Consider the following 26783-nt stretch of genomic DNA (forward strand, 5'->3'; position numbering starts at 1 on the left):
GGAGCCAGAGGCGGCCCCGGGATGGCGACGGCGACGCCTGGCGGCCGCCGGGGAGCGCTGCCCGCTAACGGGGCGCGGGGCGGGGCGAGAGGGAGGCGGCCGCGAGCGGGAAGCGGGGAGGCGTGAGGGAGGAGGCGGCACGTGCTGCAGGGAGCGGGCGTCGCGAAATGGCGGCCGTGGGAGGGAGGCAGAGGGCGTCGCGAAATGGCGGCCACGTGGAGGACCTGGTGACACGTGACCAGGGCCGTGTGAGGGAGGAGGCGTCGTGTAGTGGTGGCCGCGTGAAGGACCAGGCGTCGTGTAGTGGTGGCCGCGTGAAGGACCAGGCGTCGTGTAGTGGTGGCCGCACGAAGGAAGAGGCGTCGTGTAATGGCAGCTGCGTGGGGGATGAGGCATCGTGTAATGGCAGCAGTGTGAAGGATGAGGTGTCATGTAACGGCAGCTGTGTGAAGGACGAGGCGTCGCATAGCAGCGGGTGTGCTGTGCTGTCTCCGTGCTGAGGTGAGGCTCCCTTCTTTCCTGCTCCTCATCCTTGGCGGTAGTGGCCTCCCTGTGGTCTCGCTGCCTCTTTCCCTCACCACGCACCTAGTGCGATGCGTGGGGTGGGCTGGGAGGTGAGAGCTGTGCTTGGATGGCTGCTGCGTGGAAGCTCTCTTCTTTAAATTGCGTGAGGAAAGTAGGCGCGTGCCCTGTGCCCTTTGCGCGCAGTCTCAGAATGCCTCAGCCAGGTGGCTGGGTGTCCTCTGTGGCCAGGGCTGGGGAAGTTCCTGGGGTGGGCTGGAGGTGGAGGCTGGGTCCAGCAGCTGGGAAACGAGCTTGTCTTTGAGCCAAACGACTTCGCTCATCTTGGATTTTGGAATCTGGATTTTACAGTCACTTGTTAGGGCTGCCACAGTGCTGCATGCCTGTGTGATTTCATAAATTAGTGCCCACATGGGCCTCCCGTGACCTTAATTTTTGTTGTAGACCAGCTGGGCTGGTGTCTTTAGCTGTGTCTCCACTGACCTGACTTGCTGCGAGTGTGAATTTGCCTTCATTTTTTTTTTTTAATGACTTATCTTATTATAGGTTGTCTTCATTACTCAATAGATTTTATGATAAATATCAGTCATACCGTTAACCACTGGGAATGCCTGGTTTCTCATGATTAAGGGAAATCTCTGGCTAACTTGACCGTAGTCATTCTATTTCTTGTCTTGCTGAAGGTGACTGTTGCAAACAAACTGGCTTTTTCTCTGACTTTTTAGGCAAGAGGGCTTTCACAAAAACATATGTTTTTGATCGTCATTCCAAGTGAAATGTCATTAGGTAATACTTTTGCAGTATTTGTGTACGGATAATTGCTATATAAAAATTGCTGATCTAGCCAAGAGGGAAGAGGGGAAAAATCCCCGTACTACCATCACATGTTAAAATGAGGCCATCTGGCCATCTGCTGCAATGTCTGAGTTTCCTCCCCTGCCATATGTGCATGCATACACAGACAAGCTTGGCTGTGCTATTAGTAGGGTGCCTGCAGGCAGCTCAGCTCGCTTCTCGCCATATGCAAAACTTTATTGACCCAAATGAGCGGGTCTGATTTTGTGTTTCTGCACGCCCATTCCCGTGGTGGGGTTTGGATTCTTTAACCTTTGCAGTTCTGTTTCACATAGGGAATAGCTGCATTTTGTTAGTCTGGTGCATTTGAAAAGAACTGTACATAGAATCTTGTTTTGTTGCTGTTTTTCTGGTGTTTCGCTTTTCAGTACAGCATTCTTGCAAATTTACTTAATATAGTAAGTACCGAGTTGCTTCATCTATCTAGCTGTCAGTGCATTGTTTTTCTCTGAATTCATTTCCTAGTATAGCCTCCAAGGATGTCTTGAAGGTCCTAATACTTCAAAAGCCTGTTCTCTAAAAGGACAGCTTGATCACTTCCCCGCTATGCGAGTGGTACCGATGCCGGCACTGCCAGCAGGTTAGGGTGCTTGCTCATGGCTCGGTTGCCTGAAAGTTCAGCTGCATTTCCCCGAGCTACGAGGGCTCTCACTTTGCTCCTCCTTCTTCAACAGGAACTCTGAAATGTTTTGTGAATAAGTTTTGTTCTTTTCTGGGTGGGTGTATTAATTTTGCTTGTTACTGATGTTATTCTCTTGAAAAAATGTAAGATCATTATAGGATTTGTAAAGCTATGACAAAATAATGGTATTTTTTACAGGGCTCTTGCGCTGCTTCATTTGTATTTGTTTTGCTTGTAACTTTTTCTTGCTTTAAGTGAAGTGAGAAAATATATATGCATATGGAGCTGTCTGAAATCCAAGCTGTGAATTTATCGTATGCTTATGAGTTCAGTAGCCAGTGTTCAAACATAAACTACTGTGAGCAGAGGAAAAGGATAAATACTTGCTTGTACGATGACTTTAATTTGAGTCTGTGATTATAATTTTTTGCATAGCATGTTTCTCTAGATGGAGGGGAATTTTTTGTCAGACTGTACCATGACCAGTTAGATAGGTTTGATGTGGTTACTCATCTTGCTGTGCTTAAAAATGATCGGTTTAAAACTTTCCGGAAAGATTGGCTTGTTATTTCCTAGCTTTTCCTCTTCTTTTCCTGGTGGTATGTTGACATTTTACAGCCTCCTGACCTTAATAATTTTCTGAGGTACGTATGGATGTTTGTGATGGTTTGTGATGCTTCTTGAAAAGCCTGGGAACACCTCACTCAAAGGCAACAACTTCCTCTGCCGTGGTATTGCTTCCTGCTTGTGCTTGTGCACACGCTGCCTCGTCTCCTGGAGCTGGGGAGCCCCGAGTGCCCCACAGACCTGTGCCGGCGGCTGCTCCTTCCTGTGCCTTCTGACAAACGTGAAATCCCTGTGCAAGTGGCTGAGGCACAGTGGTGCTGAGCTGCCTTACCAATGGGCTGTGGCTAGCCCCAGTGTGATAGTGATGCAATAAAAAACACAGAAGCTGTGTCAAATACGTGTATATTCTTTACTAAAGGTTGTAAAGATTCATATACTAAAAATCGAAGCAAAACAGATGAGTATAGAAATACAGCATTGTTATCAAGTATCAAGAAACAGTTCATCCAAACAGTTTGCTTTCTCACATTAATCATGTAATAGATGAAAGGCCTGCATTCAGCTTGTTTTTAGGATTGCCATTAAAATGATGACAGAGTTTAGGTTAAAATCTAATAAGAGGATATGAATTTCTTTAGGGTATAACTCACCTTCCATTAAATGTAGGAGATGCTGTTTATGGTGTTGTCTCTGTGGAGACATACAGTTTGGACTTGTAAGCTTTTTCTCTTGACTTCGTTGGATATAACATAGTTAAAAGGATTATCAAGACTAGAAAATTCTAAGTTACTCTTGCAAGAGGCCTTGCTAAGGTATCACATTGTATCTTTAATTCACAAATGTATTTATTTATTTATTTATTTATTTAAAAAAGATGTTAGTTGATAGTCAGTGATGTAACCCGTACATTTAGTGCTAACTAAGGAAAGCGTGACAGAACAGAAGTATGTTTTGCTTGGCTTCCTCATCCCTGTGACAAAGAAACTGGGATTATCTGGCTGGACGAGCCCTGCTGTGACCTGGGTGTAGTGGTGTGCTGACTACATGACTGTATGAAGCAGTGTACCACAAGAGGGAGCAGATGGCTATTTATTTGTCAATAATGCTGCTACCTGCAATCCAGATTGCCATACTGATAATGTCTTAACTGTGTTCAAATCGAGAAAGACTTGGATTAGTTTACTAAATTTTAGTGAAGCATTTCTGTCATGAGATAAAATGCAAGTCTCCCATTTTCATCAGAACCCTGCTTAAAATCAGCTTGTTTTTAAATATATATTTTTTTTCTTTCCACATTTAGATAGCAGAAGGGCCTGAAATCCCTGTCAGGTGTAAAGCCAAACAGCCAGAAGCATTTCCCAGAATACATAGAAAATGCAAGCATTTGTAACAGAGTAAAGGCTTTAGAGGCTTGATTGTCGGACATGAAAAGCCCTCAGCTAGTCTTTGCAAGTACCGCCAGGTTTGCTGTACAGGTGGAAGAGACAGTTTGTCAAAGAAAAAAAAAGTCACATTTGCTTTCTAACCTATATTAATTCCCTCTTTAGTCCCTGCCAGCAGCGTGAAGTGGGCACGGTCTTGTCCCAGTGCCTTACCCTGTTCTAGGCAGGTTTCCAAGAGCTGCAGGAAGACACAACTATGGAAGCATAAATAAACCTCAGCACCTTCCTTCACTTTTTATTTTCCTGCCAATGGAACTGACTGGTACCCTTCTATGTTGATTTTCTTTTTTTGATTTTTCTTGGCCATAACGGTGTAGGGTTTCGTCTCTCTGATTGCAGGGTGTTTTGCATGCCACAAAACTCTTTCCAGTAGTACTTTATACAGAAGAATGGTTCTGTCTGGTAAAAATGTGAATGCTGAATAATTTAGTTTAGATTGTGGCAGTACTTGCCAGTATGTTTTGCAATGCAAAATGGTGAATTTTTATTGTTTTGGGTATAGTCTATTGAAAATCTTGGAGAACTGCAAAAGATTCTGTTGTTTTAGCAAAATACATATTTACTCTTATCTGCTTAGCAAAAAATACATACTTACCTTACCCCATTGTGTGCGTATGACTCAGCAATGATATAATTCATCGAGCAGTAAGAATCATGTAATTACTTCCCATCTAAGTATTAATTATATTTGTGTCGATCTTTGGAGTGTTGAGTAATGATTACTGTTGAAAATTATTTTGTATTTATAGAAAATCTAAGTGCAGTTTTCGTAATTGGAATGATGCTTCTTTTGAAACACAGTTGTATGTGTACCATACTCCTTTTTACTTATCCTTCATTGGGGGTAACAAACTGAAGTCCATTTTATCAGTGTAAAAGTTAAACATTTTTTTCAGTGAAAATACCCGTAAGAGATTGAATGCAGATGAGCCTGATAACTCTGCTAACTAGTACTGGTTGAAGATCCAGCTTAGTCCTTAAATGCAGACAGGACGCCTGTGTACCGTGCAAGATTAAACTCATGCCTGCAGTTCCTTCTGTTGTTCCTGCCAGCATGCATTTGCAACTTCTACGCATTCATCAAATGAACATGTGAGAAGTCCAGCTCTATGAGCGGAGATCAGGTTTATGAGTATCAAAATTTCAGTGAAGAGGATCGTGTCTAATAGAAAGAGTTTCTGTACAAAGTGAGAATCTCTGTTATTGTGCCTGCTGAGTGCAGCATCTATTACGTACATCCCACTTGCTCAATTTCTAGAGGTCAAGGTCCTTTTTTTAGTGCTACAGGCTCCTAACTGAAGAATGAGATCAGTTAGTGCCTGAAAATGTAGTCGTGCGTGATGGGAATCAACACAAAGCATCTTCTGGGCTTCTAGATGCTGCCTTTCCTTAGCTACATCAAGTCCCTGTGAAGGGTGTCCAGCTCCCAGGCCTGCACACAGCTGGAGCACCACTTGACGGGTAAAGCCAATTGGTGTGTGAGGATCCGTTGCCCCCTCTTCATCTCTTGCCCATTTACAGCAGGCTTTGGTACTGGCCAGGCTTTCTGAAGGAAAAATGGGAGTATGAAAATACTCTGCTTCTTTTTGTTTGGCTCCTATGCGGTACTGCTAATCATGTTTTGCAGGCAGTGTTCTGTCTCTGTCTACTGAAATACAGATTTAGACAAAGAATTTTTAAGAAAACGCTTTGTTGTCAAGACATTGAATGAAATGTACTAATGGCACCTACAAAGACAACAAAATGCTCTTCTTTCTCCTTTTGCTCTAAAGCATGCAAAATTTCGTAAAATCAACAAGTTAGCTTGACTGGGTAACATGTATCTACACTGAGAGGCTAACTGCAGTGTCATTGGAAATGCTTCAAAAGGTCGGATGTGCTGCTTGTCACTGCTGCTTTTTTGTGGTGCATGATGCCATGGAACACTCTGAAGCACAAAGAGGGAACTTTAGGTAAACTTTCAAAATTCACTGTAAAAAATAAAAAAGCAATCCCATTACATCCCTTTTTAAAGATATAAAATAGGTAAAACTTTCAGAGGTTTTATTCTTCCATTTAAATGTGTTTTTTTTTCTCAGCCTGAGTTCTTCAGAAAGATGGAAGGAAAAAGCCGCTTTTATTCACATGATTTGGTTCAGAACAGTCTGATAGTCAGTGGGAGAATTTTTCAGTACTTCCACTGGAACCAGTGGGATGGGGATGTTCTGTTCGCACACCACTGTTTCGTACAGAGGAGCAGCCTCCAGAGTGAGAGACGACAAAGAGATGGATGAAATGGGCTGCTGCAAGTCCTGCAGCCTGACTGCATAATTTGCAGCCTGTCCTGTAGTCCCAGATGCTTCTTCCTCTTCCAGGCTAATGTTTATAGATATTTCATTTCCTTGACAGGGGTCCGTAAGAGAATAGGGAGGGGGATCATCTGTGGGAATATACATTTGTGTTGCTCCTGGCCCCACGCATTCATCGTAGCTGCAAGACAAACAAATTTTTCATTAGATTCCTGTGAAAAATGCCACAGTACATCATTTTCAGCATAACAGGGGCAGGTGAAGTGAGAAAAAAAGGATCATCTGGTGTTTTGTTCCTCAGCCCACAGCCCTGCTTGCCCTTGCAATGTGAGACACTGAGAGCACCAGACTTAAAAGCACATCTCCCAGTACCTGCAGGTAATGGCAGAGGTCTTGGTGACGGCTCAGCCCCCCGTCCTTCTGCAGGAACTGCAGCTGCGGTAGCGACACGCTGGGGGATGAGCCTTGCTGCTGCTTATATGGGAGCCAGGGGAGCACACAGCTGGCACCAGTCACTGCTGGTGCAGGGGGGTGCAGTCCCCATCTCTGCTCTTTGTGTCTGGCAAGGTCAGAAATGGGGGAGGCAAAAGAAGAGGTGCTGCCATTTTTATTAAAGATAGATATGGAGAGCTTTAGGTGGAATATCCCATCAAATCCTGTCTTCCTGACTCGCAGGTCTCTGGGACATCCTTCCTTGCTGTGCTCAGCCAGCCGTTATGTGCGGTGGGCTGTCTGGATGGCAGATCTGTGCTTGCAGGGACAGCAGGATTGCTTGCTGAGGTGCAGAGCTGTGACGAATAATCTTGACAGACTCATGCTGGCCATTCTGAGACTCAGCAGACTCCTCATCATGTTCCTCTCAGATAGCAGGAAAGCAAGAAAGATTGATCTGCGGGATTTCCACGAGGAGCCAGCTCATGTCTGCCCAGGCTCTGTGCTTCTGTCGGTGGCACCAAGCGAGAGCCAGGGACCGACTGCCTCCTCGCTGCACCACAGCGCTCAGCCCTGGCTGCCCTGGGGCGAATGCAGACAGGCAGATGAGGATTGGAGCTTGGGCTGTGCAACCTAGGGAGGCCTGAGAGGGGAAAATAATAAGCCAGGACGGAGCAGTGTGTCTTAGTGCTTGTGTTTTCCCATGTCCACTGGTGCAGGAGGGGGCTGGGAATGGTTGCAGCCAAGGTGAGCACCATACTGCGCTGGTGCTGCTCAGCCCTCTGTGCAAATCGCGCTGTGGCCCCGCAGGAGCCAGGCAGTGATCTGGCAGGCTTGGTGCTCAGCCAGAACTGGCGATGCTGGTTTGTTATCTGGGTGCTCCGCTACCTGGCTACCTTAGCATCACCTGCTTGTGTGTGAAACAGAGCTGCCACTGCCTCTGCTGTCCAACCAGCCCAGGTCTGGTGGTCCGAAGGGGCATCCTGTGCTCTGAGCTCACTGGCTATGCAGGCAAAAGTGAGGAAGAGGCATAACATCCTGTTCCTAAATGTTGGACCTGCTTTAGTTATGGCTGCCTTGTTTAAAATTTTTCTGATCGCTTTTAATTGGATTCTGAAGAGGACATGCGCGTGTTCTGAGAGAACACACACGTATAAAACCAAACAAAAAATGACCACTGGAAAAACACACAACCTTCTCTCGGTCAGCTGACCTGAAAAATGGTTCTGCTGGAGCCAGACAAATTAAGAATCCATTTCCTCAACCACAGTAGCTGCAGAGCTATTAAGATCTAGGATATTTCCTGAAAGATGGGATATTTAGCATACGTCTTCCCAGTAGACTGCAGGCAGTCTTTCTGCCCCCCGTAATTGCATTACTGCCAGGCTAAACCCAAGCTAATAAACCCTACTTGCAGATTGTAAGTGACTTGTAACAGGGCAGCTCACATCAGTTGCAGAGAGCTCAAATCTGAAATCAACCATGGAGGCCCTGCTTTAGGGCCTCCAGTCCTAAAAGCCACTCAGTCCTGTGGCACTCGTTCGTACCTCTCCCTCAGACTGCTCCTGTTGGTTTTGATGGTATTGTTCCTGTTCCCAGAGTGGGTGATGAAAGTGGTTTTGGGGGCAGGGAGAGAAATCTTTGGGTAAGAAAGGGAAATCTTAGCACTAGGTTACTAAATAGTCTAAATATCCAGAAGTGTTTTTAAGCTACCTTGTCCACAATCTTATTTTTACGTTCGTGGGGACAATGGTTTTAAATCTGGACTTAAAATTCTCATTTCCCTACCAGAAAGAATGGTATTGCAAACCGTAACTCTGCTCTGAAGACCCTAAGGTGGCTGGATACTTCAAATCTCAGCAGGTAGAAGGTTAAATTGGTTTTATGTAGCACCTGGAAAAGATTTAAGTCAAGAGTCTACTAAGCACACTGACACTTTCAAGCATACCTGTTATTCTATTACTTCAGTCAGAGACTGAGGAGCTGATGCCCCAAACTCAATTCTTCACAAACTCAGAGTAAAGGAAGAGCCTCTCTTTGCAGAATTACTTCTTCTGAACTGCATCTTTACGTAATTTACATTTTACTGACCTAAAGACCAGTGAATTTATTTGAAATCTTTCCACCAGTTTTGAGTGACTTAATCAGGCTAATGAAGAGCACTACTGGGTCCTGTTACCATAGCAAAAGAGGGAAAAGAATTTTGGTTTTGGAAAGCCCACAGGAATGCAAGTTCCAAGGTGGAAAATCTGGCATCCCTTTTCTGAGACACCAGAGGGAAGAAGTTTGTCTGTCTCCAGATTCTGGCCCAGCCCCAGCACAAGGGAAATCTGCCACTGGCCTGAAGGAGCAATGGGCACAGTATAAACCTTCTACTTACTGCTCTTACCTGGTCATCTGCATGGTGCTGCTCGAACTAAAATGCTTGGTGCAATAAAAAGCAAAATGGCCTTCTGTGAAGAAGGCTTTTAAGCATCAAGCCGTGGCTAGGAAATTACAGAGTTCAAGACTTGGCATTTTGTTGTTTTATTCTAAATATCAATATATTATTGTTAGGGTATTTTTTCTTATTATACGTGACGGATAAAAAATAAATCTTTTTTTCTCCATACTCCAGTGCAAGTAATGCTCTCCATCATCATTTTTAGCAATTGAATTCACATCCTAAAAGTTTTATAGGACAGTAAGGAACATGAATTTTCAAATAAGTAACTTTTAACACCTTCGTGGTTATATATACAAATTATGCTTTCCTTCACAGTCTACAATATGTAAGCTTGTGCATCTGGTCTTTACCCAGTCTTTTTTTATTAGAGGATTCTAAGAATGTATTATAATAAGTAATATACAATTCCATAGGTACTCACTGTCCATGTATGTTAATGGTTGGAAAAATCATTCCTCAGAAGATTTAAAGGATCACTTATAAAAATTCTATTAACAATCATTTCTTGCAGTTGATTGCCAAGTACAGATGTGAGTGGTACTAGACTAAATCCTCACGGCTGTCTTAAAAATAAAGAGCCATGTTTGAGAGGAAGAGGTGACTAGAGCTCTAGCAAAAATATGATGATAGTTATGATTTATCTGAGATTCAGTTCTGCAAAGTTATTGTACATATAAGAAGTAACTAATGCTTGATGTTCAGTACAGCACTGACAAGGAAGATCCTTTTAAGCAACAACAATGTTTTTGGAAAGCATTATGTTACTGTAACGTAGTAATGGACCACAGGAGCTTGTTGCACTGCATCTTGTGAATATCATCCATCTCTTTTTGAATCTTAAAAAACCTTGATTACAGTACTTGTGGTGAATTCACTTCATTATTTTTTAGTCGTGAGGAGGAAGGGGTTACTGACATGGAAATGTTTTGTTGTCTGTATTTCTTTGCCTTGTTTCCTGTCAAAATAACTTAATTGTCATCGCAGACTATGCTATTGAATTTTTAAGGGATAACTATTCTAGGAAAGGGAAGGAAGACTGGTATCTGTTAGCGCCATCATGCTGCATGTAAATACGACCCGCAAAGAAAAGAACGTTACTTAAAAAATCCAGCAGATCTTCAGGCTGACCTTGTTGGCTCAGAATGTTTGGAGGCAGTGAAATAACTTCATGAATTTGTCAGGTCTCATTGCAGTAAGAATTAGGATGGCTTTGTTGCTAAGGAAACACAAAAGAGCTTATTTAACTAGCTGTCATTCATAAATTATGACCTACTCTCTGGAGAAAGAAGGAGTTTCTACTTACGGAATTTTTTGAGTTGCAGACTAGCTAGTGATTAAAAGACAAATCTGGGGAATGAAAAATTCTTCTGTGTGGAATGGATGTCTTTTTGTTTACTTCATTCATCTGGTATATGTTGTGAGTCCATGAAAATTGCTCCTGCATTGTTTCCATTTTATTGATGACCTACTGTCTTTTAATAATGGTAAACACTAATCTTTTCCTGGAAAATGCATGTGCTGACAGGTTTAAACTGTGATAAAACACCACAAAGGATGTTTATGTGATGATGTTGCCTGAGAAAGAAAAGCTGAAATTAGAACAAATGTTCTGTAACTATTTAAAGGAGAATCAAAGGGATGTGTTGGATGTGTTCGATAACAATGTAAGTAGTTCAACAGATGATGCTATCTCTGATCTGCCAACAGCTGCGTTTGGAGGACAGTAGCTTGGAAATGTCAGTGTGTTTTCTTAGATGATACTTGTATGCTTTGGTTATCTGTAACTACCAAGAGAAAACATAACCATTTTAGCAGAACTGCTCTTACAGTGACAGATGTCATGAGACAGCACATTTTCTTAGGTTTATTTTTGATATCAGCAGTTTCCATTAGAGATAATAGGTGCATTTGCTAACTGTATTTTAACTTCTGCATGCTTTGTTAGTGATTTATTGAACGTTAGCTTAATATTTTCATGCAGTAGCGATCCATTCATGTTACTCTATCTCAGTCATTCACTTTCAATTCTTGAACAGTAACTTAGGATGAAGAGCCAAAATGTATTTCTGTGTTACAAAAAGTACCCCAAACTGTTGGAGCTTAGTAATTAGTAGAATGATAGTGCAAGAATAAGCCAGTGTAGTTAAGTAGCACTTCCTGTTTCTGTCCTCCTAGTTACTGTGTTCATATGAAATAAAAACCCATCTGTCTCTGGGCCTGGGTAACATGAGAATTTTTACTATGGCTGATCCCAGATTTTGGTGGTGAGGGGTAACAGGCACGTAACACTCACAGATGACAGACTGCCGTGTCAGGCAGGGCCCTGATGGAATGATCCAATAAAGTCACTGGAGTTTTTTCTGGGAAGGTTTTGTCAAAAAAAATAAATGTTTTACATTATGTATGAAATGTGGTTATTTTAAAAAGGGGACTTTTATACAATTAAGCTATGGGCACTGTAGTAATGATCAGTGAAGACAAATTTGTTTTAAAATAATCTCTTGTAGCCTCCTGTACCGTGGAGTTAAGCCACAAATACATTTCTAAACAACAGTACTCATTTTTGTGCGTCAGCAGAAGTGCTTAGAACCTGCTGATATTTGGGAATGTTTGCCACGTGATGTGTTTTAGGATCATATTCCTAAAAAGGGCTTTGTTTTAATTATTCTAGGAAAGACTTCTGAGCAGGTAAAGGAAACAGTACCTGCGATATGGAACAGAAAGTGTAACTAGTGGGAAACTAGAGAAAAATACTCTTTTTTTCAGTACTAATGTAAGAGCTTTAAGTACTGTGATTGATCTGCATGGCACAGTAAGTTTCTGGTTAGAAATACTTGGTGCTTATCTTTCATCAGGGTTTTCTGCCTTCAGTGCTGCAGGGTGTTTGGAGGCAGCAATGGTTTGCACTTCCAGAGTGAAACTGGGACAGGTGTAGAGAAGGGCTGGTCAGATGATACAGTGGCCCACCAGGTATGTTTGATGACAGAAAGCTAAAAACACTTTGTGCCACAGCCTCATGACGTGCAGGCTGAGGTGCGAGATGATTTTTGACTACAAATACAACAAGCAAGTTAACAGAAAGAAAGGCACGGGCATTTTAGAGGAAGGGAAATGACACAAAAGGAAACTCATAACATGTCTGTAAACAAATTTAAGCTGGAAATACGTTTGCCGTAATAGTTAAAATTAGGACTGTCTGTAGGTATTCTGGAATGAGTATAATGGGGAAAAAGATCCCCGCAGCCTGTGTTAGGGGATAGCTGACTGACTGTAAAAAGTGGTTACTTGCAGCAGCAGGGACGGGGCTGTGAACTGCAGAAGATCCTTTCGAGCCTACATTCCTCTGACGGTAGTGGCTACCTGGAGGATGATTTGTAGCAGGGAAGTGAGGTGAAAGCAGTTGGAGGAAGAAAACTGCCAACACAGCAGGTATAAATTGATGGAGCTGCTCTTGTCTGGTGCCATGCTCATGAGCTGAGCACCTAGCCAGGGCAGGGCTGCTTTTACAGAGCTCCCAAAGGCATCTGCAGGACTTGTGCAGGCACAATGGTTGGGATGAGGCTTGCACACTGACCTCTCAGGGTCACCTGGTGGGCCCTGAAATGTGTCATAAAAATCTCTCCACAGCAAATTGTGACCAACTAATCAAAAAGCAATTACCTTGTTTCTGTATCTAATAGTAGCTAGGAAGAGCACTAACTAGAATGTGAAAGGAAGGGGTTTTGCGGGTCTCATTCAGAATTTGGAGATGAAAGAATCGAGTTTTATCTTATGTCATGATTGCCAGTGGATTTCATCGTGTTGTACTTCCAGTGATATTTTTTAGTTTACTGACTGTGAGGGGTGTGAAAAGTAGCCTTGGCAAGGGAATACAGCCCAACATAACGAGTTTTTTGTGCTCGTTTCCTGCAAACCTAATTATTTCAAGAAAATCTCTGGAAGTTGGTTCAAGCTTTCTTGTCTCAGGTACGGCTGACTTGCTTCCTCAGAAATTAGAGATGGAAAAGGATATCTTAGGAAAGAAAGTAGCAGAAGTAGTTTGTTGTTGTTTATTTTTTATTTTTATTTTTTAGCTTCATATTCTGAGGAAAACTAAGGTCTGTCTTGAAGATGTGAACATTTTTTTTTGCTAGTTTAAAGTAATTTTAAATGGATTTGCCAGTTAAACAATGATGAATGGACAGACGTGTTAAGACTGCTGGAATTTATTAAGCCTGCATAACGCACTTCTCTTTAGAATTGATCCTATCTATAGATCGGGCAAGATGATCAGATGTGGTGTAGTAAGCTTATTTTTAAATGGAACAAAACCCAACCGAAAAACAAAGGGGAGAAAAAAAATGTTCTAGTGTGCATACTAGGATAATGAGTGACTAACAAGTTTTATCACAGCATGCGCTGCAGGACACATTTCAGTGTGAAATATGGAGAGGACTTGTGTAGCTTCCATTAAAGCTATTCCTGAAGCTAAATCCCTCCATCTTGCTCAAGAGTCGTTCCTCGGTGCTATTACTGTATTAGACAGTCATGAGTCACAGATGAAAAAGGTGAGAGCCTTGGTTGCCTAAAGCTTTGTACATACCATTACTAGCTGATCTCTAGGGAGTGAAAAAGCACTTAGTCAAGTAGGGTGAAGTGCTTCTCCTCTGGCCAAAAGGTGAGAGGTTGATAAAATTGCTTTCCTGAAGGGAACCTCAAATCTCCTTGTTGTTAGAATTTCAGAATGACTCATCAAGAAAATGCAGATATTCTTAATTTGCTTGATCCTTGATTGGTATTGTATTTCAAGACACTTAAAACATGGAAGCTAAAATTATTTTTAAACAACTTTCTTAATACATGTATATGACTATAATTAGGAAAGCTCATTAGAAGTATGTTGCACTGACTGGGCACAGTGAGCATGAGCACAAGCTCTATAAAGCTGTTATCCCCAGCAGCTTCTCAAAGAAGTGTTTAGAATGTATAAGATAACGATTTGGTAAGGTGGTAAAATTTCTACTGAAATCAACTCAGAAAGTATGGTTTTAGTAAAATTGGTACATTGAAGAATGCTTACCTCTGCAGCACCTGCTATGCAGCGATGTAATGCTGCTGCCTCTTGCAGACCATGGTTAAAACCCCTAGCTTTCACTCACTGAAATCTTTCACTCCAAATGCATGTTGAGAGGTACTTGCCAAGGGAGTTGCCTCTCTTGCTGCTCTTCATCTCTTGCTCTTGTTTATGCTACAGTTGGGTTACTAGCTTAGGGGTATGCTAGCTTAGTTTTAAATTACATCTTGCACTGCATGAATTAGAAGTAGGAATTCCATTAACTTAGTCAGCGCTACATTTCATTAAACCTACTCTTCAAAACGCTGTAATCCGTAATAGGACCGATCCTGGGGACTTAATATTTTAAATCCACAAGGTCAAGCATGTCTTGTTTATTGTTTATGCTTCAAGGCCACATCTGACAGCCAGTTCCTGCTGTTAGGACCCATCAGTCCAAATATTCTCCACAGCGCTCCTAATGCCCTACTAATTAGAAAACACACACAGGAGTTTTATGCCATGGAGGGCTGTGTGAAGACAGCTGTACAGAAATCTACCAGGCTCTTGCATAATACAATGTATTGATGTAGTGCTTTTCTGAGGAGAAAGTTACAATGGGATGTAAAATGTATTAATAGTAAGTTTAAATGTCTTTTTACATAGCTTTGCTTTCAGCCATCTGCTAAGCTCTACTTTTCCTGAAGTTTTCTCCGAATTGTGTTGCTAAGATGTAAAATCTAATAAGATTTTGATGATTTGCCAAAAGTACTTTTTTTTTTTTCTAAAACATTTAGCTATGGTAGCAATAAGAAAGTGGAAAGAATCGTTAACAATAAAAGTCATCTTTACTTGTGACCTGTGATGCACAGTTGTCAAGTGATGGGATGAGCAGTGTTTGCTCTCTGTATCCAGAGCCAGGTCTTGGTCCCACAGCTCAGCGGTGAACCTTGAGGAGGCAGTGGTTTGGGGGCACCTTGCTGTCTCTCTGATCCTAGTATTGATGGCCCAGAATAGTTTTGTAGAACAAGGTGAGACACAAGACAGTTGGCTTCTGCCAGGCTTATGACAGAAGTACGTGGAGATTTCACAGGGAAGCAGAGATCATCCAGTGCTATCCTGTACCACTCATGTATGTGCTTCCAAACAGAAAACTCCACAGACATAGAAAATCCAGCTTTGGGCCTCTTCCAGGGTGGAAATGGAGCAACCTTTGGTGCAATCTTTTGAGACCCGTGTACTAAAGAAGCATGTTCTCAGAGCTTGTTCACAGAAATCCGGGCTTGTTCTCAGAAATCTGGCCAAATGCCCACTCAAGTTGTTGCTTGGGTGTCAGCTGGTTTACTTTTATTAGTAAAGACTTGTGGGTGTGGGTCCAAAAACTAGTGTAAATTTGTAAGTGGATTTCTGTGAAGTTCTACAAATTTAGATGCCAGCCTCAGAATAATTTTTCACATGTGAGCTTTCTGCTAAAATATTTACACCATCTCTAAAAGCCTATTTAGTATCTGGTATGGCTTTGCAATACATAAAAGGGTGCTTGTAGAACATGTACAGAACAGAGAAGACACAAGGTCTACGTATCTTACATTCATACTGCTGAGGTGCTCCTGAAGAGCTCTTCTTAAGGCCTGCTTCATATGCTAGTCACCTAGTGCTTGTGTCCTTGCTACCTGCTTTCCCTGTTCTGGCGATCCCAGAAGCGCTCAGGAAAGTTTTCATAGCCACTTTTTGTGACCTTGTTAAGCAAGAACAGAAAAAAGTTTCTCTCCATATTGGCTATGTGTGCATGCAGTCAGAGAAGGGCTTGGTTTTATGCGCATAGGTTTAACTCAAAACAGAGTCTGCTTAAAAGAAAGAAAGAAAAAATAAAGCTGACCAGCCATTATTTGCTGTGTGTAAGATACAGCAGTACAGAAAGCCTGGAGTAATGTTCTGTTTAACGCTATTTCTCCTCCTTCTTTGGAGGGAATAACTGAATTCCTTCATGTATTAACTCAAGGTGCACAGGGTACACAGGGTATAGAGATGGCCTGAAGAGCGACTTCTGTCACTCAAGAGGGCAGTTCCTGTATCCTCTAAATGCATGAAATCAGTCATAAATATGGAAGGGGATGCTATATAATTTCTGGAATAACTCTGTTGGGAACGAGTCTCTTCTGGTTGTGTTGCTCGTCTAGGCAATTGCGGTTGCCTGATATTTAAAGGACACTCCTCTCCAAAAATGCTACCAATTCAGGCAACTATGGCTCCACAGTGAAGGTGTGGGTTAAAAAGCTAAAAAGGTAGCTTTCCTCCTTCACAAAATACTGCTTTAAAATGAAGAATCCCAAACTAGGAGGTTAAGTACCATTACTAGGCGTGTCAGAACAGTGTGTTTACTTCAGTTCTGCTTCCTGAGAAGAGGGACTTGCTGGAAATTATGAAGAGGTTTAGAGAGATTTTGTGCATTTTTATTGGTTTTTAGTCTTATCTGAGCTGTCTTAAGGCCAGTAGTAAATGTAACTTAAAAGTTTAAATCTCTTTTAAAATGTGTTTTATTAAGAGCTATTTTTATTTTTGTGTGGCATGTGGGGCTCATTAGATTGTCAAATCATAGAATCATAGAATATCCTGAGTTGGAAGGGACCCTTAAGGATCATCAAGTCCAACTCTCGACACCGCACAGGTCTACCCAAAAGTTCAGACCATGTGCCTAAGTGCACAGTCCAATCTCTTCTTAAATTCAGACAGGCTCGGTGCAGTGACCACTTCCCTGGGGAGCCTGTTCCAGTGTGCAACCACCCTCTCTGTGAAGAACCCCCTCCTGACGTCCAGCCTAAATTTCCCCTGCCTCAGCTTAACCCCGTTCCCGCGGGTCCTGTCACTAGTGTTAATGGAGAAAAGGTCTCCTGCCTCTTGACAACCCCTTACGAGGAAGTTGTAGACTGCGATGAGGTCTCCCCTCAGCCTCCTCTTCTCCAGGCTGAACAGGCCCAGTGACCTCAGCCGTTCCTCGTACGTCTTCCCCTCAAGGCCTTTCACCATCTTCGTAGCCCTCCTCTGGACACTCTCCAACAGTTTCATGTCCTTTTTATACTGTGGTGCCCAGAACTGCACACAGTACTCGAGGTGAGGCCGCACCAGCGCAGAGTAGAGCGGGACAATCACCTCCCTTGACCTACTAGCGATGCCGTTCTTGATGCACCCCAGGATACGATTGGCCCTCCTGGCTGCCAGGGCACACTGCTGGCTCATATTCAACTTGCTGTCTACCACGACCCCCAGATCCCTCTCTTCTAGGCTGAATCACGTCTGTTAGCTTTGCACTTGTAAATGACAGGTAAGAGATGATGGAGATGGTTTTACATACTAATTTGTGGATGCAATCTGTAATGTTTCAGCATATGTGAGTATCTGAATGCTAGGCATATTGGATTTACTTTTTTTACTTTTTGCAATTAAATTATGTTGATGATGATTTTTCTGGTTTCTGGATTACTAATTACATACCTAGACTTCTTCTGTGCATGTGTATAGCAGTGCACTCTAGGCAGAAACTCTGCTGAGCAGGCTGACTCCTGCTCTCACGTGGTTATACTTCTAACTGTGTGTGAAGAACAACAGAAAAAAAACGAAGTGCATTTCATGATGGTTGCTTATTTGAAAATAATTTTCTGCAAGCGTTATGGAATTGAGAGTGGGTAGTGGTATTTGGAGAAGAGGAAAAATTAAAGGGCTTCTGCATCCATGCAGGTGGTGAAATAAAGCTGGTGAGAGGAATATCGCTTGTGTGCAACAGGAGCAAATACTCCTTACATGGAAACTTGTCTATGTGGTTCAATTCTGTTCTGATTCTGAGGGAGTATAAATCTGAAGTCTCCTTTAACCTGGTGATAGTAAAATGTGGGTTGGGCACTACTCTGATGGACACCAACCGAGGCACTCCTTGTTCTTGGAGGCAATAACAGTGTAGTAAAAAACCACGGCTGGAGATCTCTACTTGGAAAAAAAAATATTTTTTCCTCAAGGAGTGCAACTTTGACTTTCAAAATAATTTCTTCAAAAAACATTAATAGTCTGTTTGTATCTAGCATCTGTATGATCTGTGTTTTTGTAGTGGATTTAGGTCTAGCAATTTTAGTTTCCTTCTCAACAGGCTTTTCAAGTGCAGGTCTATAAAACACACAGAATCTCAGAAGAGCGCTTACCGTGGAGGTGAGTCGGGATACATGATGTTGACCTGAGAAAGCGTATCCAGATAGGAACCAAAATCAAAAGCTGGGGGGAACTCCTCCATGCAGGTGGATCTCAGCTCCCCAAAAGAGCCGCCGTAAGAGAAGCCATCCGGAGCTGGAAAACAAGCAGATAATTCTTGCATTTTTCCCCTACATGATGGATTCTCTGAGACAGTGTCAGTGTTTATAACACATCCGTAGATCAGAAAATAAAACCTATCTGAGGCAGAATTGCTGTTACTCTGAGCAATCAGCTTTCACAGGACATTTCTGTTCCTTTTAGAGCAAGCGTCTGTTACCTGTGGGTGAATGGCAGCATGTTGGGCTGTGGCACAGGGACCGTGTATTTAGCACTATCCTAAGAGACGCTGGTGTCTAAAGTTCTTGTTGTACCTTGAAGGAGTGTAAGCTGCATGCAACTTCAAGCACTGGCAAGATTGCTGAAGTTGCCAGGAGCTGTGTGCATCGCAGCCTGGCCAGTGCTGTGATGCTGTTTAAAAGCAGGCTTAGGTGTTTGATTGTAAGTATACCTGTCTTAAGGAAGTGCTGTTCTTATTAAAAATGCTCACAGAAAAAGAGGAAAAAATGGCAAATAGTAGAAAAAACTATCCTGCTACCTGATCCAGGGATTTCTTAATACCTTCACACAAGAGTGTCATAGCTCTAGAAATGCCAAGCAGTTTGTGCTATTGTGTGTGTATCTGTGATGATGCTTAATGTGTGACAGCCAACATCAATTTCTGTTAGAATGTCCTGAATTGTGGAAATAAGGCAATTCCCAAATCCCCCACTCATTTGTATACAGTGAGCCTTCCTTTTCCCTCAGTGCTTTAAAATGGCACCTGGAGGCAGGGCCAACTTCTCAAGTGCCATCAGAGCAGCGCTTCTTGAGCAGAGGGCAAAGGGCAGGACTCGCTCCTGCTGTCCTTGGGCTGGCTTTTCCTCCTCCTGGCAATTTTCACCTCTGCCAATTTATGCTCAAGGAATTCTACTGGGGCTAATCGAGTCTATCACGCACTGTGCATTCCTTTTGCTTGACAAATGAAGGGAGCCAGCTTCACAGCGACTCCCGCTGATCCCATTCTGGCCAGGGGACGCGTGCTGAGACACTAGCATGGTGTGTGCTAATGGAAAATTGTCTTTTAGGCAGACTGGCAGAATTTAGTTTAAGATTATTCTTTTGAATATCTCTGAAAATGTCACCATGCTTTCCTTTTTTTCATTTCTGCGGTATTGTTATTTCTAAGAAGCAGTTTGAAAATGGTCCTTTACATTTTGGCCTGACTTCAGGGACTTTAAAGGTGGTGAAATTAACATAGCAAATGTAAATGTAGTGATTGGATCCCAGTGTTCAGCATGTTGTCATGCCAAAATATTGCTGTTCATGAGTAAAACTAACTCCAGTTTGTGTTTAACTATTTAATCCCAAGTTTAGCTGCTGAAAAATAGGACAAAAAGATGCTACAAAAATAGTAGAGTTGTGGGGATTCTTTTCTGTTTGTCTGTTTCCTCCCCCCAGTATGTTACTAGTGGAGTTGGCATTTCACTTCTTTTGGGGTTTAAACTTCAGTCTCAAAACACAGACATTACTCATATATCTGGATAAATATTTCTGAAAAAAGTAAAAGAAAAAAAAAAGAAACACAAATAATTCCTGGCTTTGGGTGGACATATTGATCCTAAAAATGTTTCTTTTAGAAATGAAAAAGCCTGCTCTGAGTCCAATAGAGTTCAGTGGGTACTTGATGTACCCCAGTGAAATCAAGATCTGATCCAATGCATTTTAAAACAGCATGGTATTGTTGTCTTCTCTATATAAAGAAGAAAATTAAAAGATATGCAAATAAGTGTGCTCATAACAAACTGCAGATAGAAGAGCAAAGCCACAGATAACAAAAACTGTTGATGCTCCACTCATGAATCCATTTACCTTTTTTTTTTTTTTTTTTTTTTTTTATTAGCTGAATGCTTACAAAGTAACTTTTCGTAACTCTTTTCTCTTAAATACAGAAAAATCTGATTCTGTAATTTTCTTGACTCTGCTTTAACTTCAGTCAGCAAACCCCATATGGGTCCAAAATACAAAATTGCACTTTCATATTCCCAAATCCTTTTGAAGTATGGAGGATTTTTGTCGTGGAAAAAAAAAAAAGTCTTATTTAATAGTAAACCAGTCTCTTTAATGATGATGGCGATTGTCTGTGTAATGACATTTTGATGCTCTGTTCTCTTTATACCCAGATTGAACTTCTGTGGTTAAGAAAGGAGGTAATTGCCAAGTCACTGCTGTAGCTTGGTGCACATTGCACAAGTGAGGGAGTCCTGGCTTTCCAACAAAGCAAAATTACCTTATATTCTGTACCAAGGCTGTAAAGGGATATGAAAATAAACTATCAGGAGTCCAGTGATGGAGGAAAAAATCATGCAGTGTATCAAGGAAAAACGTGCTGTTTAAGAAATGCTGTTGGCATTGGCCTCGTTCATGTTAACCAGCAGCTGGGGGCCTTGTGCTGCGTCAGTTGAGGGCCAGCACAAAGATGGTACTGGACTGCAGAGCTGCCTGGCACCTGCTCCTCACAACTGTCTACTCACTTTTTTTTTTTTTATCCCTTCCACAGTGGTTGAGTTTTGTGTTGCCTTTAGCACCAGTTATTAATACAGGTAAGCATTATTTTGCCATAGCTGTCTTACCATAAACAGCGTCTCTCCTCTGGTGTGGGTGCCTTAATCGTCCGTCCTTCCGCAGACTGCCAACAATGATTGTAACACAGGAGAGAAATAGCACGAGGCCGATCACTACTCCAGCCACCAGAAGGGGTGAAACAAGCAAACTGGTATCATTTCCGTTTTCACTGTAGCTGGGGAATTCACTGGTTGGGCTGCTCTGGTTCAAGTGAACTTCTGCACAGCAGAGAGAGGAAGAATGCGTCAGTTGTGAAAAGAGAAATGCGGGCAGTGTGGTTATACAGATGCCCAAAGTAAAGATTTCTTCACAGCGCTAGGAGACAGCTGGAGCCAGATCCATTGTACAAATTCAGGCTTTTATGGATAACCCATTTATTAGACCGATTTCTGGAGCTGTTAATTAACTGACAATGGGGGATTCACTGAGCAATCGTTCCCCTGTTATGGGGAATATCCTGCTGGAGTCAATGATGTACGCTGCGTAATGGTCAATTTGCTGATTTCTGGAAAGATTCTTTGCATCATGAATTGATTGATGCTGAAAGAACCTCAGTGCACAGGGAAGAATGATAAAATTTAAAAAATTCAATACCAAGTAGAACAAAGGAATCGGATGTTGTTACCAGGTATGACAAGACTGCAGGGTTTTGTAGAGAAAGTTTTGGGCAAGAGTGAAACAGGAGCATGCCTGTGTAGCACGGGGCCTGTTTTAGTTTGAGGGATGGGTTGGTGTTACAGGAAATTGGTTTGGAGCAGACAGGAGAAGAGAGTCATGGCTTGGAGAACAGCCCTTAAAAAGGGGGTCCTCTGACTTGTCAGATTTGGCCAACTCAGAGTCTTCTCTTCAGCCATTTCTGTGTGGAAAAAGGGTGAAGGTATTGAGGCAGAGAGAGACACGAATAAGTAGGTTGCTGTTTCTTTAACTTTTCTGTATTACATGTGTTTTTGCATAATCCAAGTAAAAAGTAGCTGTATTTTGCCTACATATCTCTTAAATTTACACTAGCATGTGTTCTTCAAAGAGATAACACTGAGCTTACACAGCTGGAAATCTGCGAAAGAACATTTTTAAGTTACCAGAAAATGTAGGAATCACTCATTTGCCTAAGGCAGCAGAGCTATGAGAAACAAAGTTTGCACTTGGGAAGAGGAGAAGTTGTTCTGGACCTTGCTTATGTAAAGGGTTAATGGAGTCCACTGGAGCTGTCCCACTAGGAGAATGCCTGTGATGACAGAACACTTCTGGCTCCCAACCAGAAGCACAGTTTCTTAGACCACGGCAAAGCATGCTGTGTAAGGATGCAAGTGTTCAGCCCGTGTGTTGGAAACCATCTGTCTCTGTTGATTGTTTCATTATCTTTACAAGACTATATTTACTTTATTTCCATCTAAGCTGCTCTTGTATTTACTAAATATAGATTTTAGTGAGTTTCAAAATAAAGATTAAAAAAATTAGTGATCTTTACAATGAATTTGAAGATAATTGTCCACCTGGAACACCTGACTAGGATGTTTTTCAGTTCTTTTGGTTATGGACTGTTTGTAATGCTCCTGACGTTAGGTGACTACTATCTGGAAGTGGCTAAGTGGTGGTCATGACACAGTGTTGAATATTTGGGTGATAAGCAGAATCAGTCCTCTAACTGTGACAATTAACTCTAAAAATGTGTAGCTTACCTGTTGTGTTCTTTGGGTAGACTGCATTGCTAATGGAAAAAAAGAGGTAAATGGTAGAATAAACGGATAAAGGATTTGGGATTTCAGTGGATAGATGGAATCCCCACATAAAAAAAAAAAAGGCTTTTTAGTGTTTATTTGTGCAAAAAGCTTGGGCAGGTAGTAACGGTAACCAAATTTGGACCTAGGTCTTGGAAACAAGTAGCAATAAGCTCACATTTTCCCATCCTGTAACCCACTACAGCTCTAATTCACAGCATATGCAAAACAACAAAAAATGGAAACAACAAAAAGCCAACCCCTTCAACCCCCAAAAAACAAATCAACAAGCAAACAAAATTCCTCATGGTTGCTGCTCGGGTTGTAAGCAGCATTTGGAGTAAAACAGCATTTTATTGATGGGAGAAATAATTAATTATTAGAGATGCATATATATATATCTACCAAGACTAGTTTTCATATAGAGCATGGTTATATTTTTATATCTGGCTATATGCCTGTTGAACAGATATATAATTTGTTTCCTGCAGAAACTGAAGCTAACAATTTTTTGCTCTTTTGCATGTTCTATAAAGTAAATACATGCTTTTAAAAGTGCAAGTGCTTTTTACATGGATAGTTGTTAGCCGATAGTTTGTAGCAGTGTTTTCTGAGCTTTTTCCCTTTGGGACATACAACTTGGTGCCTTGCAGTCACAGTAAGTTAAAAAGAAGAAGATGGCTTCAGGCCAATATATCTCATCATTGGCTAACACTTGACATTGAGAGAACTGACTAGAAATATAAACCAAACTGAGGAATTAGCATGTAGTAGGTTGGTTTTTTCATCTTTTTTTTAGAAGCACTTGACTGTTGGCTAAAAATCTTTATGAGCAATTAAGATACACAGCCAAGAAATGTGCTGAGCTTCTACAAAGCATTGTATCAAGGAACTGACACCTCTGAAGATGAATCGAAAGCACTAGCAGATAATTTACTGGTAATTTTGGCTGACTTATAATGATAAAAGGGAAGAATCAACTTTGTTCCTATCATGATGAGAACGTGAGCCTGAGGTATGAGGTTCCAACATACGCTACTGGGGTTGTAGTGTTCAGCTGAAGTCAAGTAGCACTGAAATGGGCTGGTGACAAATTTCCCAGCAAGTTCAGTGGGAAGAAGAAAGGCTGCAAGTAAGTGCCTACGGATCTTATGAAACCTGGACAACTTCTCAACAGTCCTGTTAACAGGAGGCGGCTTCCTAAAGAAAATTATTTTATTTTACATTTCAGTACATTGTTTTGCTATAGAAGCCAGCTTGTGTGTGAACACATTGACTCTTCTGGGGATTCTTGTGTTACCACGCAGTGTGAGCACTAATACTGGGTCCTGTTTTGCTTTATAGGAATGTAATGGGTTAGTAGTGACTTCAAATAGAAAGTACTCTCTTGTACTCTCCTTTTGTACTCGAGGAGTAATTTTTTCTTACAAGACAGCCAATTTATCTAGCACATTCTCAGGACTTCCTTAGCTGTTCCAAGTCTTGTCTATTTTATCTCTTGTTTCTCACTCTCATGAATCTTTCTCTTTTTATGTTCTTAATCTAATAGAACCAAGTCTCTGGCAGAGACAGGTTACATTGCAATATTGCTCTTATTAGACGGAATGAATCACTCCCCTAGCCTAGCTCCTAAAACAATCTGTGGTTGATAAACTTCTCTTTTGGTATTATTTTCAATTTGACATTGTAAGCCTTCCAGATTTTGCTGTTGTGAGTAGCTGCCCTGGCTTACTACAATGGGAATTGATTAAGTGACTAATGACAACAGACCCTGCCTTCACAGAAAATCTTTAGTTTTTTATTTTTTGGGGATCAAAAGATGTTCATATTACTTTGGCAAAGAATGTCTTGTACATTTTTCTTCTCTTATCCAAATACCTCTTCTTTTGATAAACCGTGTATTTCTCTACGTAAAAATGCTATAGGTTTTTATTCAGAATAGAAGGACCTGTAGATTGATGTAGGGTCTGCAACTAGAACAGCAATAGCCGAGTGCTAACCTTTTCTTTGAGGTCAGCTTTATTTTTTCAACGAAATTTCAAACTGTAAACAATGCATGCATAAATGTAAATACTTTATATCTAGTTCTCTAAATATGATTTGTACTGTATGCACAAACCATTGCTTTTATCCGGTAGGAGCTGTGTAACCCGTCATGGTGCAAATGGTGTGCATGGTGGCAAGTGCAGCTGTGAATACAATGCTAGGAACCCGCGTGGCTGAGCAAGCATTTAATGTAGTATGAACATACCAGTGGAAAATTGCCCCCACTCTCCATTTGCTTTTAGACAGTAAATGATCCATCTGCAAAATCCCTTAAACATGACATTACAATATTTTACCCAGTGATCCTGCCATCTCAGTCAGCCAGCTTTTAGAGTAATTCCACATAGCTGAGGGAGGTGCAGTACGACCGGGCTTTTGGGGTGTATGTCGTCTTGTTTTTCCTCCTCATTAACCTGGCTTTGGAGGGGCACTTTTTACTCCTTTCTAACTTAGTGGTCAGTAATGTAGTTTTGGTTGGGTCAGATCTTGTCAGAGTGAAAAGTCTTGGCATGCAGATGTGTCATGGGAGCTTGGTCATTCCAGATAAAGCCCTTTATAAGTAGTGGTTTTGCTTCCCAGACTGAATTTTGTACAAACAGCTCACAAGGAAGTGCTGATTCATTGTACTGGAAGGATTTTGTGTGCAGAATCATCCACCTCTACATCCCTGGCAGGCTCAATTATGCTTTGTCTGAAGACAGAATAGGTTTGGTAATTACTTGCTGAACTAGAACTGAAACGCTGACAGAACAATGTTGTATTACTTCTACACCCCAGGTTAGGAAAAGCTGTTTGGGGTTGATGATCTAGCTCCTCCTATTATCTTCAACAAATCAAATCTACAGAAGCATATGGGACTGGAAATAAGTGGGAGGAAGCTCAGTAGAAGATAGTGCATAGTATGCTTTGATTTTAAATGATCACAATACGGTACGTCGTACACCAAAGCAATTCAAAGCATGTTTCTGATTGCCTCGTTTAATTATTTTTTCTCTGGTTGGGACAGTTTTGGAATATGCAGCCTCTTTATCAAGGGGAGGAGATTGACAGATGGCCAGAAGGAGCTGAGAGATCCTGGTGAGGCCCACAGGTGAACTAAATTAGTGAAAGTGACGAAGATTTTGTTGATTCTGCTCTTCTGAGCAGTTCCTGTTCAAAGATGATTTAGTCTGGCCAAGGGTGACCAATTGGATTATGCACTTGCTGCTATACTGTGAAATAGGCCTCTGGCTGCAGCTGCTATCGGGCTGCCATCATGCTGCTTATTTCTGTAGCTCCCAGACAGGAGCTCACAAAATGAGTAAGGTAGGCACACTGCAAAAACAAATCGAAAAAGGTTTTGAATCAGAGCCACTGGTTTTGTACAGAGCATCACTGTAGCAAGGGAGAAAGGAATATTATTGAAGTCACTGAATGCAGATGTCCCACAAGAGCTAAATCCTAAAAATAAAAAAGAACCTCTCGATTCCAAGTTACTCCTTTTGGATTATAAGGAAGGTTGGAATCTCTCATTTATGTTACATAAACACCAGGATGCCACCGACTTACAGGATTTACCTTGGTTATCAGTATTACTCAAGGGCAGCTCCAGATCTATATCTGGTCTGCATTTGATTTACATTTATACTTTGTTCCACTCATACTTTTGTACAGACAATCTGCCATTTTAAAATGGAATGGCGATTTAACAAGGTTTTATTTTTGTCTTTTGTTTAACCTTTCCAGTCCCTGGTCGTAGTGAAAACATTTCAGTTATTCCATAAAAGCAACTGCTGATGAGAACAACTCAGTTCTGTCAGACATGATACTCAGCACATTTTCCATTAATCACTTCTGATGGATCTATGCTTTCTTCTGACTCCCTGGTAAAGAGCTGTGCTTAATGATAAAATTGGAGCCTATTGCTCCTCTTT

General features: G+C 41.7%; 1 protein-coding gene across 1 annotated transcript in view; it reads right to left on the reverse strand.

Moving 5' to 3' along the window:
• Window positions 1-4307: 4307 nt before the first annotated feature.
• The window catches only part of LOC116493850 (protein BEAN1-like), a 51933-nt gene continuing 29457 nt past the window's right edge, over window positions 4308-26783 (reverse strand). The window contains exons 4-6 of the mRNA XM_032195454.1: window positions 21115-21324; window positions 18397-18538; window positions 4308-6477 (exon numbers count right to left, since the gene is read on the reverse strand). Of these exons, the coding sequence (XP_032051345.1) occupies window positions 6129-6477; window positions 18397-18538; window positions 21115-21324 (701 nt within the window). The 3' untranslated portion in view covers window positions 4308-6128. The remainder of the gene's footprint in view (window positions 6478-18396; window positions 18539-21114; window positions 21325-26783) is intronic.

This window comes from Aythya fuligula, chromosome 12 (assembly GCF_009819795.1).
Source record: "Aythya fuligula isolate bAytFul2 chromosome 12, bAytFul2.pri, whole genome shotgun sequence".
NCBI classification, from domain to species: domain Eukaryota; kingdom Metazoa; phylum Chordata; class Aves; order Anseriformes; family Anatidae; genus Aythya; species Aythya fuligula.